General features: G+C 35.6%; 1 protein-coding gene across 8 annotated transcripts in view; it reads left to right on the forward strand.

Annotated features, from left to right (window-relative positions):
- The window catches only part of LOC140506960 (multidrug resistance-associated protein 1-like), a 90,927-nt gene that overhangs the window by 44,470 nt on the left and 31,527 nt on the right, over positions 1-14,930 (forward strand). For 7 of the 8 annotated variants that reach the window (XM_072614698.1, XM_072614700.1, XM_072614701.1 and 4 more), the window contains 4 exons: positions 1,159-1,234; positions 7,718-7,778; positions 8,070-8,289; positions 13,152-13,306. In XM_072614698.1, coding sequence (XP_072470799.1) covers positions 1,159-1,234; positions 7,718-7,778; positions 8,070-8,289; positions 13,152-13,306 — 512 coding nt within the window. The remainder of the gene's footprint in view (positions 1-1,158; positions 1,235-7,717; positions 7,779-8,069; positions 8,290-13,151; positions 13,307-14,930) is intronic. The other variant, XM_072614702.1, reaches the window with a different exon arrangement.

Genomic DNA, 14,930 nt, shown 5'->3' on the forward strand with positions numbered 1-14,930 from the left:
CCTAGTAGAGAGAAGGCTTGGGGATCATGTCGTCCTCTGCATTGTTATTGTGTATAGATGGATTTGACTTTCTGGTGTCTGAATAAATGTTTTGGTTCAGTCTTCCATGCAGAGAGTCTGCTGTATTTCATGATTCAAAATTGTGCTGCGATATTCATGGCTGCCATAGCCACTGTGAATATCACATAGGTACTACATAGACCTCTTTTGGCTTATGGTTCAAAGGCAAGTTTTATGTCTTTTAAAAGGAAAGGAAAGGCTTCATCTAGGTATCAGAATAAGGCAAAGCAGTGTTTTTTCTCCTTTTCTCTCTGTTGAAAGGGCTAGTCTCCAGGTTTCCGAGAGGCATTTGCTTTATCTTTTGAATTCCTTGTTCTTGGGATTGAAACAACCCTTTGACTTAGGGTTAGAAATTCTTTCAAATTTCAGTTAGCTTCATATGGGAATCCTTTACTCTCAATCCTCTTTTGGGGTGGGGTGAGGGCCTACCATAGAAAATTATCTGGGTCTTATGAGTCTGAGATTCCATTTTATTTTTCCATATGGCCACAAAGTCCTCTGGGTGTCCCATGCAAATGAATAGGAAAGCAAGAATAAAAAGAGTTAGCTAGGAATGCTGTAAGTCTATTTTTGTTAACCTTGAAGCACTTGTTCCAAATCTTATATATGCACAGCTTTCAACAAGTCTATCAAGACTTTGAGCTATCCTACATATATTTATAAGAGCTCTCAACAGTTTAACTAATGCTAATAATCATGAAAACTCCAGAAAGTTTAGTTAGTATTTGATCCAAGCAAAATAGTATTTGCCCTACTCCCTTTGCAAAGCTTCCCTAGCCAAAGCTGAACTTTTCAAAGTCAATTTATATAGGAAATCAGGATAGAATGTCAGCAATAGAGAAAATGATCCAAGGACACCTGTGGATTTAGAACATTCAAATTTAGCAGCTAGGAACTCATCTTTACATTTTTCAGCCTTCTTTATCTTTTAACCTTATGGAATTCAATAGCATTGTTTCTACTATTTTTATCCATCACAATTATTTAATTTCTGATTTTTATCCTAATCTTGGAATACAGTAAAATTTTAATTATCATTATAAATTATTTTATCATTAAAAGTGAGGTAATTCAAATATTTACCATTTTTCTCTACAGTTCATCCTTTGAAAGAAGCCAGTCAAAGCAATTTGAGAACTATTTCAAAAGACAAAATAATGGAGCAGAAAGGCAGGTAAATGTTGGGTAATTCAACACTCAGAAAAAAATTTTAATTGAATTCTTAATTTTTTACAGTGTGTGGCATCCTAGAAGGGAGAAACAACTATATGTTATCAAAAAAGAAAAGATTCTTAAATGTTTCAATTTATACGGAGAGTTGAAAAAGGCTGAAAAATCACTTCCCAAGCAGTGCAGAAATCCCCACATCCTCTCTAACGCATCATTCAGCCTTTTCATAAACATTCATAGTAGTGATAAAGGGATGACTGCACAAGACATCCCATTTCTATTTTGGACTGTACTAATTCCCAGAAATCTCTTTCTTATGTTGAACTTAAATTTCTCTCCTTATAATTTCCACTCTTTGGTCTTAGTTCAAACTTCTGTAACTACACAGATGAACTCTAACCCTTTTAACATGACAGTTCTTCAAATATTTGAAAAGAGCTGCTCTATTCTCTCTAAGTCTTCTCTCTTAACAGGCAAAACAACATTTGCCCCAACAGGGTTTTCATACTCTTTGCTAAAATTGCCATCATGCTCTGGATGTATTCATCGCTGACTCTTTTAAAATGTGAGCCCAGAAAGTACAAGACTACCATACTTTCTTATTAGTGGACGGCATACTTTCTGAATGCTATCATATCTTAATGGATACCGTATTTAAATAAGTGCAACCTAATAATATTTTTTCATAGTTGTGTCGCATTGTTGACTGGATTCACAATGATCCATGAGTCAAGTCAGTTTTCCTATCCTTCATTCATGTAGCTCATCTTTTTTGAATCCATGTGTAAAACTTTGAATTTATCTCTATTAAATTTCTTTCTTGTTTCAACTCATTGTTCCACCCTAAATATTTTTAAATTTCTATTTTGACAATTAGTATATTAATCCTCCTACTTCTGTGTCAATCACAATTCTGATAAACATGAGTTCTATATCTTCATCCAAGTTACTGATAAACATGCTGAAAATTTTAAGGTTAAAGACAACCTCCAGCATAATAATAGAGATGTTAGTAGTTCTTGAGCCACTGTGTTTGAGTGAGCTTATTCAAATAGCTAGAAATTTGCCTTAATATCTTAATAATTTTCTCCATTTTGAATGCAAAGATTTAGAATCTGGTTTAGATGCCTCTCTATGGGGTAACCTTGACCTTGAATGAAATTAATTAAAAGTACAATAAGGAAGGACTGAATGATTCCAAGGACACACTAGAGAAGTAGTAGTCCCACTACATTCTGCTCTGGTAAGACTCCATGTTTTGTGACAGGTTTGGGTGCCACATTTTAGAAGGGCATAAACTGGAGAGTGTCCAGAGAATATTGGTGAGAGACTTGATTTTATACCATATAAGGCCTGACTGATGGAACTGGTGATATTTACCCTGGAGAAGTAAAGAGTGGTAGGGTGTGAGACAGGGGGATTTTGGTTATATCTCCCACACTGCCTCAGTAGATAATGGGTTCTACTTCACTGATAGTCTTCAAGGCAGCAAAGATAGAACAACTACTTGTAGAGTTTATTGCTGAGGGCAATTGGACAGGAATTAGATTTATTACTTGGTCTCAGCATGTTTATGCTGTACTAGGTTATGTTATGGTGAGCATAAATTGTTTACTTTTCCATTAGTCTGATAGGTAATATATTCCATGTTCTTCTAAATTTCTTGGAATATCTTTCTTTATATCTAGGTAATTTATCCATTTTGACCTTATTTTTGTAAATGGTGTAAGATATTGGTCTATGTCCAATTTCTGCCAGGTTGCTTTCCAGCTTTTTCAACAAATTTTGCCAAATAATGAATTCTTATCCCCAAAACTTAAGTTGTTACACATGTCAAACACAAGGTTACTATAGACATTTCTGCTATAAATTGTATTCTACTCTGTATTCTGCTCCACTCATCTACCTTTCTGGTTCTTAGCCAATATCAGATAATTTTAATAATTAATGCCTTTACACTTTAAGATCTCGTAGTGCTAAACCCCTTTCCTTAACTTTTCTTTATTAGTGCCTTTGATATTTTTGACCTTTTGTTCTTCCAAATGAATTTTATTATTTTTATAACTCAATAAATTAATTTTTGGTAATTTAATTGGGATGACATTGAATATATAAATTAGTTTAGATAAAATTGTCATTTTTATCATATTGGCCCTGCTTTCCCATGAACAATTAATATTTCTCCAATTATTTACATCTGATTTTATTTGTATAACAAGTTTTTTATAATTTTGTTCATATATTTCCTGGGTTTCTTTTTAGCAGATGGAATTTTATACTCCCAGGTATTTTATTCTGTGTAGAGTTGTTTTAAATGTGGTATCTCCTACTATGTTTCCTTGCATAGTTTTATTGGTGATATATAGGAATATTGATGATTTATATAGATTTACATTATGTTGTGCTACTTTGATAAAATTATTGTTTCAACTAACTTTTTAGTTTAGTCTTTGGGATTTTCCAGGTATATCATCTCATCTTCAAAACGTGATAGTTTTATTACCTCATTCCCTATTATGATTCATTCTATTTCTTTTTCTTCTCATTGCTTTTGCTAGCATTTCCAAAACAATATTGAATAATATTGGTGATAGCAGATCTCTTTTTTTCACACCTGCTCTTACTGGGAGGGCTTCTAGCTTCTCCTCATTACAAATAAATTTTGCTGATGGTTTTAGATAAATGCTTTTTTATCAATTTAAGGAAAAATCCATTTATATCTACATTTTCAAGTGTGTTTAACAGAAATGAGTGTTACACTTCATCAAATGCATTTTTTCTGAATCTGTTGATATAATCATATGATTTTATTACTTTTATCATTGATATAATCAATTACTTTTCTTATGTTAAACCATTCCTGAATTTCTGGTATAAAGCCCACTTGGCAATAATGTATAATTTTTATAATCTATTGTTGCAATATTTTTGCTAGTATTTTATTTAGAATTTTTGCATCCATATACATTAATGAATTTGGACTATATTTTCTCTATTTTTATACTCTTCCTGGTTCAGGCATCAGCACCATATTTGTTTCATAAAAGGAGCTTTATAGAACTACTGCTTTGCTTATTTTCCCAAATAATTTATTTAACATTGGAAATAGTTGGTCTTTGAGTTTTTAACAAAATTCACTTTTATATCTATCTGGCCCTGGTGTTTTTTTCTTAGGAAGTTCATAGACCTAAAATAGGTCTATTTGGATATTTTATTTCCTCTTCTGCAAATTTAAGCAGTTTACATTTTTGTAAAGATTCTTCTACTTCACTGAAATTGTTAAATGTAGTGGCATATAATTTTTTGAGATAACTTTCTAATTGTTTTGATTTTGTCTTTGTTACTGGCATATCCATCTTTCTCATTTTTGACATTAGTGATTTTTTCCTTTTTTCTCTTTTTTAATCATATTAATGAGTTTATTTTATTTTTTCATAAAATCAATGCCTAATTTTATTAACTCAAAGGGGTTTTTACACTAAATTTTATTAATTTTTACTTTAATTTTTAAGTTCTCCATTTTAGTCTTTAACTGGGAATTTTAGTTGGTTATTTTTCTAATTTTTGTAATTGCATACCCAATTCACTGGTCTGCTCTTTCTCTATTTTACTGATGTATGCATTTAAAGGCTTTAAATTTTCCCTTGATTACTGCTTTTGCTGCATCCCATAGATTCTGATATGTTGTTTCTTTATTGTCATTCACTTTAATGAAATTACTGATTATTTCTATATTTTTTTCTTTAAACCACTCTTTCTTTAACATTAGATTGCTTAGTCTTCAGTTAAGTTTTTTGGTAAAATTGTGTTTTATTTCAAAATCAACTTTCATTTTATTTCATTTTAATTCAAACTGGCAGTTAAATAATCAATTGCATCTATTTTTTCCCCTTCTAAATAATACCAAATAGGTCTATGTATAACAATAATGAACAGAAAGAAAGGAATGATGCTGAGTAACTAGAGCAGTGACTAGCCAGAGAGAGGATATTCAATTTTTCCCCTTGTATTTTTAATAGTATTTTTTCCACTTACATGTAAAGATAGTTACCAACATTCATTTTTATAAGATTTTGAGTTCCAAATTTTTCTCCATTTCCTCCTTTCCCTCTCCCCCAATTGCAAGAAATCTGACATGTTATACATATGCAATCATGTTAAACATATTTCCACATTAGTCGTGCTGCAAAAGAAGAAATAGAACAAAAGGAGAAAACCATGAAAACAGGTGAAAAATGCTTTGATCTGCATTTGGACTCCAAAGTTCTTTATCTGTATGTGAATACCATTTTCCATCATAAGTCTTTTGGAATTGTCATGGATTATTGTATTGCTGAGAAGAGCTAAGTCCATTATAGTAGATCATTACATACTGTTGCTGTTGCTATGTGCAACATTCTCCTGGTTCTGTTCACCTCACTCAGCATCAATTCATGTAAATCTTTCCAGGTGTTTCTGAAATCTACTTGCCTCATCATTTCTTATGGAATAATACAGGCAATGAGGTACAGAAATTTATCTTGCCCTACAGGACAAAAGAGAAGATGGGGATAAGGGAAGGGAGGAACATAAGAAGGGAGGGCAGATTGGGGGTAGGGGTAATTAGAATGCTTGGCACTTTGGGGTGGGGGGAGGGGAGAGATGAGGAGAAAATTTGGAACTCCAAGTTCTGTGGAAATGAATGTTGAAAACTTAAAATAAATAAATTTTGTGTGTGCTGTTAAAGAGATTTTGGACAGGAATAGTCTTTATTACACGTCCTGATTATTTATTCAAAAATATGTTCAGTGTCACAATATGGTCACTGAATTATAAATGCTTGTTGACTGATTGCTTAAAACTCAGTTCATGATTTAGTAAAGGTCCTATAAATATGATTTTAAATGTTAGACAGTAAAACAACATCACCACCATGTAACTAATACATTAAAATTCCTAGCAAATCAATTAATTTATTATTTACAATAAAATAGTTAACTGCTATGTTGTAACTAGAATGATCCTGTATTTTTCAATGGAATGGTAGCATCATTCCATCTCCTCATATTATGCCTCAAGATAAAAATAATCATAAAATTTTCTAGCAAGGTCATCTGTATTGAAATGTTTTAATTAGAGTCATCAAACAATAAGACAATAAGGAGAGTGAGATCTTCTATCCTCAATAGCTTTCTGTCAACTGAATGACCATAAAGTGACCATAAAAGTCTACTATAGAAAAGTGTTAAAGTCTACTTGCTTTCTTTACTTAACTTCATAATGATAAGGCATCATATGCAGACGTAAGAAGGATTCATAAATTTGTCAGCATCTTAAACTCTCATTCTGCAGAATTTCTTTAATTCCTTCTGTCCTGACCCTAAATACTGAGGACCACTGTACTTTGCCATTCCACCCTCTACTTGACTGTCCTTTATTAGAATGTGAGCTCAAGAGCAGAGAATGCTATATTTTTGTTTGTGCTTGGTACATAGTAAGTGCTTAATATTCGCATTTTCATTCATTCACTTTTCACTGGACATCACAACCTCACTATGACTTGCTAGATAAGCCCAGAGAGTTGCCTGAGGCACACTGAAGTTGTGACTCTGTAGGCAGTACAACTAAACAGTATCAAAGGTAACATTTGAACTCAGATCTTCTTGACTATCACCCTATCCACTAAGCAATGCTATGTTTGTAAATTATTTTTATAAAGATAAGAAAATATAGTTCAATAGTTACTGAAATTTTCCTTATTGCTTTTTTATGGATAAAAATATGACCATCCCTGCTTTCAAACCACTTATAGTATACTATTTTTTGTTGCCTCTTTCTGTGCCATAAAACCAACTCTGCCAGCCCTGCCTCTCTGAGAATTTGACAGCCATCTCTCACTCAACTTTGACTTTTTCTTTCTTCTGGCTCCTTTTCTATCAAGAATGTCAACATACAAAATTATGTTGCTTTAATAGTATGTCAACTGGTTAGTCATTGGGCAAAGAGTATATTGAGCCTATCAACAGTTAAATTAATGTTTGTAGACATTCCAAAAACTATGTAATTCTTAATATCATTGTGGGTGTGAGTATGGGTGTGGGTGTTCCATATGTTCTATGGTCAGTAAAATTTATCACCTTACAATCAACCTTAGGGTAATAATTATTTTCAAACTTAGCTCAGACAACAAAATAGAGTATGTCACAAAGGTCAAACCTGAAGCTGTTGTACATGTGTCCCACTGGCATAATCTTCAAGAACCCAGAAATATTTCTATTACACAATTAAATGTCTAATATAAAGTTTTGTGTAGACTTTAAAATAAGTTTATGTTTCTGGTTATTGTTTTTGTATCTATTGCACAATCCTACTGTTTCATTGGTTACTGGCTTAACACTGGTATTCAAACACAGAGGAGCATCTTTTTGGTGACCTGTGAAATGAAATATCACATGTAATACAATATATAGACACAGAAACTAAAAATAAAACCACTTTTCTTTTTCAGCCTTGCTTTGGATCAAGAAAAACATTTCTCGATGAAGAAAGAAAAAATCCCAACTGGTGGTGTAAGCACTGCTATATTTTTGTTAAATTACCCATTTATAGGATTATGCATTGTATTAAAAGTTCATAGAGTTCCTACCAACCTCTAGTATAATTTTGATTACCATTTCATCATTCAAAAGAAATCAATTAATATTGAATTTATAAGTATTTTAATAGTAGTTTAAAAAATTACATGCTATTTAGCTTTTTAAAAATTTCTCATTGATACTAATTGCTAATTTAACATTAGTATCCTACTAACTTGAAATCTCCTTTTAATAACTACTCTCTTGTGGCCACTTTGCATTTAGGTAAAATTTTCCAGCATTGTGAAATACCTACAAGCTTTTGGCTGGCTCTGGGTGTGGCTATGTGTTGCTACTTACCTAGGTCAGAATTTAGTAGGCATAGGACAAAATCTGTGGCTAAGTACCTGGACTAAAGAAGCCAAGCAAGTTAAAGATTCCATGGAATGGAAACAATTAAGAAACCATAAACTTTATGTCTATGGGTTACTAGGATTGATACAAGGTAGGAATATGTGGGAATGGCTTTCTTTTCACTTATCTCTTCTCACTTGAAGTATAAGGATTCTCTGCTATATTATCTAAATAAAAAGTGATCCAATAGCTCTTATGTATTTTCTGACATTTATACACATCTATTCTACATGATAGAGAAGGACGATGTAACTTAAAAGCTGAAAGGAATATGTTGATCTTTTGTTCTCTCCTCTTATTTTGCCTTCCTTTTAGACCATATTACTTATCAGTTCCTCCATCTAACCTTATACTACATTATCATGAAGCATCAAGTTGATTATATTTGATAATATGGCTAATAGTTTGGGCATCTGATGAAATTTTCAGAGTCTGGAAAGGCTAGATGTCATGATCTTAAATGTTGAAGAAATCTACCATAATAAGGTGGCTGGGGCAAGAGCCAATTATTATACCAAGGACGAAACATGTGAAAGGCAGTCAGTGAGATCAACCACTCTATGTATAGCCCTGAGAGAAGTTCAAATGATGATTTTTTAAGAGCAAGAGAGAAGAAACCCAGAATTTTTGAAAGGCTGAAATGAGGGGATGGAGCTGAATAAGGATGCCTGATGGTGAGCCAAGAGACAATAGTCAGAAAAAGCAATTCAGTCCTAATTCAGGGTAAGCGGAACAAGTTTCAGGAAGTAGAAAGAATGATGTATGTTCTGTAAGGCAACTACAGGTATAATAGAGTATTTTATTTGGATTTAGAGGGCTGAACTTGGAGTCAAGAAAACCTGGGCACAAATCCCACCTTAGATATTATTTATCAACTGTGTCACCCTGGGCAAGTTACTTAAATTCTCTGCCCCCAAATAAGGGGGTGGAATTCAATATCTTTGAAGGTACTTTATGGCTCTAAATCTATGATCCTGTAAACTATGTTTAAATTTTGACCCTATCATATACTATTTTTCTGGGTTGCCTCTTTTTCCATAAAATTATGAGTTTGCATTGTATTATGTCTAAACTCCATCGAGTTCCAAATCTTGTGGTCCTGAGATATGATTTTAGTCATTCACCTTTATGTGTGAGCAACCAAGGTCTGGTGGAGTGGTTAAAATCTTATATGATGGCAAAAACCTAACAGAAAAGGACTGTGTTGAGAGAGGCAGAGCTAAGATGGTGGGAAAAGGCCAGGGATTCACTGAAACCTCTCTGAACACTTTTAAATAATTCCATAAAACAAATTTGTGAGTGGTAGAACCAACAGAAGAACAGGGTGAAACAATTTTCCAACCAAGACAACATAGAAGGTTGTCAGGAAAGGTCTGGCACACCTGGCTGAGAGTGGAGTACAGTCCAGTGCAGGCTGTACCAACACAGCCCTAGCATCAGCAAGCCAGGAATAGGCTTAGTCAGCCATTTAGTCAGCTGTAGTAATAGCAGCTGTTTCAAAAGCTCTCATCCCACAGAAGGTTGGGGGGAAGGTCAAACAACTGATCAGAAGGAGATTACAGGGAACCCTTTATGACCACTGGGGGCAGGGCTCTGATCTTCTGCCCATACTCAGATCTGAGCTGCAGTCCTGGGTGACAATCTCAGGGTGAGGAGGAGCATTGTCACACCAGAGCTTGCAGCATCAGTGGAATGGGAACTCTTGTCATAGTTCAAGTGCTTGTAATCACTCCTAGAACAGAGCATAGGCCAGGAGAATACTAAACACAATTCTCCTTACATCGTACCACCTTTGAAAAACTCAAAACTTATAGGATCCTAGATGTATCTTTGAAAATAGCCGCACAAAATCCCTGAAGCTTGTTACAGCATACCCTCCATCCTGGAAGCAGAGCCTCACTTTAGCAAAGAATTAAAGTCAAGAAATAGGCTTGAAAACGAGCAAACAACAGAAAAAATTTGATCATAGAAAGTCACTGTGGTGACAAGAAAGATCAAATCACAAACTCACAAGAAAATAAAGTCAAAACTCTTGGATTTATATTCTCAAAAAACATGAATTGGTCTCAGGTCATGAGAGAGCTCAAAAAGGATTTTGAAAATCAAGTAAGAGAGGAAAAGGAAAAATTAGGAAGTGAAATGAGAGTGGCAATGGGCATGGGAAATCATGAAAAAAGAATCAACAGCTTGGTAATGAAGGCATCAAACAAAATACTGAAGAAAATAACACCTTAAAAAATAGACTAGGCAAAAATGGTAAAAGAGGTAGAAAAATCCAATGAGGAGAAGAATGCCTTGAAAAACAGAATTGGCCAAAAGAAAAAACTTCACTGAAGAGAAGATCTTAAAAAGTAGAATTGACAAAATGGGGAAAGAGGCACAAAAATTCACTAAACAAAAAAAAACCTCCTTATAAAGTAGAATTGGCCAAAGGGAAAAGGAGATCCAAAATCTCACTAAAGAAAAGAATTCCTTAAAAATTAGAATTGAGCAAGTGGAAGCTAAAGACTTTATGAGACATCAAGAAACAATAATACAAAATTAAAAGAATGAAAAAAAGAAGAAAATGTGAAATATCTGGTTGAAAAAAACAACCTATCTGGAAAATAGATTCAGGACAGATAATTTTAAAATTATTGGATTATCTGAAGACCATGATCAAAAAAGAGGCTACACATCATCTTTCAAGAAATTATCAAGGTAAACTACCCTGATAGTCTAGAACCAGAAGGTAAAATAGAAATTGAAAGAATCCACCAATCACCTCCTGAAAGAGATTCCAAAGTGAAAACTCCTGGGAATATTATAGCCAAATTCCAAATTGCCAGGTCAAGGAGCAAATATTGCAAAAATCTAGAAAGAAATGGTATCCTGGAGCCACAGTCAGGATAACACAAGATTTAGCTGCTTCTACATTAAATCATTGGAGGACTTGGAATTTGATAATTCAGAGGGTGAAGGAGCTAGGTTACAACCAAGAATCACCTACCCAGCAAAACTGAGTATAATCCTTCCAGGGAAAAATTGACATTGAGTGAAATAGAGGACTTTCAAACATTCTTGATGAAAAGACCAAAGCTGAATAGAAAGTTTTCCTTTCAAATATAAGACTCAAGAAAAGCATAAAAAAGTAACCAAGAAAAGGAAATCATAAGGGACTTAATAATGTTAAACTGTTTACATTCCTACATGGGAAGATGATGATTGTAACTCATAAGAACTTTCTCACTTTTAGGGAAGTTAGAATAAGTATATATAGACAGAGAATGTAAATTGAATATAAAGGGATAATGTCTTAAAAAATAAAATTAAGGGGCAAGAAAGAGGAATGCTGGGATAAATTATCTCACATAAAAGGGGCAAGAAAAAGCTTTTGCAGTGGAAGGGAAGAAGGGGAATGTAGACAGGGGAGCATGTGAACCTTACTATCATCAGAATTGGTTCAAAGATGGAATAACATACACACTCAATTGGGTATAGAAATCTATCTTACCCTACAGTAAAATAGGAGAGGAAGGGGATAAGAGAACGGTGGGGGTAATAGAAGGGAGGGCAAATTGGGGAGGTGGAAGTCAGGAGCTTGTGAGGAGGGATAAAGAGAATAGAATGAACAGAGGAAGGGGAATAGGATGGAGGGAAATACAGTTAGCAATCATGAATGCAAAAAAATTCTCTGAGGTAAGTTTCTCTAATAAAGGCCTAATTTCTCAAATATATAGAGAACTCAGTTAAATTTATAAAAATAAGAGTCATTCCCCAATTGATAAATGATCAAAACTTATGAACAGTTAGTTTTCAAATGATATAATCAAAGCTATCTATAGCCATATTTTTAAATGCTCTAAATCACTATTAACTGGAGAAATGCAAATTAAAACAATTCTGAGGTACTACCACACACCTATTAGATTGCCTAATAGAATAGAAAAGGAAAATGACAAATGATGGAAGAGATGGGGGGAAAATTGAGACATGAGTGTACTTTTACTGGAGTTGTGAAATAATTCAACCATTCTGTAGTGCACTTTGGAGCTAGGCCCAAAAGGTGATTAAATCATACATACCCTTTGACCTAGCAGTACCACTACTTGGTCTTTATCCCAAAAGTGATAAAAAAAAAAGGACTTGTTACATATACAGAAATATTTCTAGCAGCTCTTTTCTGGTGGCAAAGAATTGGAAATTCAAGGGATGCCCATCAATTGAAGAATGACTGAACAAGTTGTGGTATATGATTGTGATGGGATACTACCGTGTCATAAGAAATGATGAGTACGATATTCTCAGAAGAATCTGGAAAGAATTCTATAAACTGATGCAAATTGAAATGAACAGAACCAGGACAAGATTGTACACCATACCAGCAATATTATATGATGAACTATGAATGACTTAACTACTCTCAGCAACATGATTATCCAAGACAACTCTGAAGGATTTTTGATAAGAAATACTATCTATCCCAAGAGAAAGAACTTATGGTGTCTGAATATAGATGGAAGCATATTTTTTTCCTCTTTTTTGTTTTACTTGAGTTTTTGCAGGGAGTAATATTTTCTTTTATAGTATTACTGACGGGGAAATGTTTTGAATGACTGCACATGTATAACCTGTATCAAATTTATTACCTTCTCTATAAGGGTAATGAGGAGGAAAGAATGGAGAGAATTTGGAAAATTAAAAATCAAATGTTAATTGTTTTTGCATGTAATTGGGGAGAAAAAATATTAACTAAATAAAAAAATTATAAATTATACAAGAAACAGACTATTTATAACATATCCTTCACCAATTGCTTTGTTTTGTTTTACTCAGCTATACCCACCTTAAGTAAATGACCTTGCCTAAAAAAAAAAACAAACCAAAAACCTGTCCACCACAATTTTTTTTTTAATCTGAACACAGAATTGCTGGGACAGATGAAGAAATTTTCTCTAACAAATTATTTTACAGGTTTTCTGGTATGTTTTGGAGCTTATATACTAACCAATGGAGCCTTTGCTGCTTCTAAAACATTACATCATCAGATGCTGGACAGTGTGATGCACCTTCCACTCCAATTCTTTGAAACCAATCCCATTGGCCAGATCATTAACCGATTTACTAAGGTAAGTAAGTGAAATTGGAAGTTGATTCATTTGGAAATCTCTTTAAACAAAGACTAGAGGAAGAATTCTTGGAAGATGGCAGAGTAGGTCAGAAAATTCCAAGCTCTCAAGATTTTCCCCCACAAAAGTTAAAATAGCACCTTAGGGTGAACAAAGTGTGGTTGGAGATATGAATAGGGACACAAACTGGGATCTTCCTGGGACAATTTGGGAAGATCTGACGAAAAATCCCTGAATGAGGTTTGATCCCAATGAAGAGTAAACAATCCATTTTAACAACCAGAGAGACTAAGAAGGAAACAGCAACCGCATGGTGTGTGCAGTAGCAGTGGAACAGAAAGCCCCTGGCTGTGGGCACTTACAGGAGGTTTGGCTTTGATTCCAAGCAGGAGAGGGGAACTGAAGCTCTGGGGCAAAAGGCACCATTTCCCATACCCTATGGCTAGAGGTGATTACAAAAATTAAGCTATTACCATCCACCCACCCATCCACCCACACCCACCCACACATACACACACACACACACATACACACAAATGCACAGGCAAAGAAGAAAGAATCCAACCATAGAAAGCTAGGTTGGGAATAGAGGTGACCAGGGTTCATCTTCAAAGGAGGATATTGAAGTAAAGAAACCCCCAAACAGTAATGTCAAATGGTCACCTGCCCAAAAAGAACTTTTAGATGATCTTAAAAAAGAGTTTAAAAATGAAATGACAGAAAGGGAGGAAAAAAGTAAAGAAATACAAGAATAGGGGGGCGGAGCCAAGATGGCGGAGTAGAAAGACGCACATACACATAGCTCTGAACCCACAACCCATAGAATGGCTACAGGGAAGTAACTCACGGCGAATTCCGCACCCAGAGGCCACGGAACATTGGAGCGAGGGAGATTTCTGTTCCAGAGAGACCTGCAAACCTCTCGCGGGGGGGTCCTTCGCGCTGCGGACTGGGCGCCGGGACTGGGAGCTGAGTGCAGCCCTGCCGCGGCCGCGGCACCGAGAGGAAAAGATCCGAGCAGGCTTCACAGACAGGATCTCCAGCGGCCACGCGGGTCCCTCCACCCACAGAGGGATCTGCAAACCTCTCGCAAAAGGTCCGTCGCGCTGCAGACACAAAGCCCAGCCCAGCCCTGCTGCGGCCACGGCTGCGGCACCGAGAGAAACAGATCCGAGCAGGCTTCAGGGACGGGATCTCCAGCGGCCGCACAAGTCCCTCCACCCACAGGTGACAGGGGTGGGTGAGAGAGTCTCTTTGGCGGGTCGAGAGGGGAGTGGGGTGCCCCCATAATTCAGGCCCCCCCCGGGAGGTAGAAGCTAAGAGGCGGCTGCAGACAGGGGCTCCCCAAGCAGGCGGGAGCCTGAATCCATTGCGGAAGGTCTGCGCATAAACCCCCTGAGGGAACTGAGCCTGAGAGGTGGCCCCGCCCTGATCTCAGCACCAGATCATAATCTCATACTGAATAGCAGCCCTGCCCCCGCCAAAAGCCCTGAGGCTGGAAGCAGCATTTGAATCTCAGACCACAAACACGGGCTGGGAGGATCAGGAGGTGAGGTGGGTGTGAGGAAAATATTCAGAGGTCAAGTCACCGGCTGGGAAAATGCCCAGAAAAGGGAAAAGAAAT

This window comes from Notamacropus eugenii, chromosome 5, assembly GCF_028372415.1.
Source record: "Notamacropus eugenii isolate mMacEug1 chromosome 5, mMacEug1.pri_v2, whole genome shotgun sequence".
NCBI lineage: Eukaryota > Metazoa > Chordata > Mammalia > Diprotodontia > Macropodidae > Notamacropus > Notamacropus eugenii.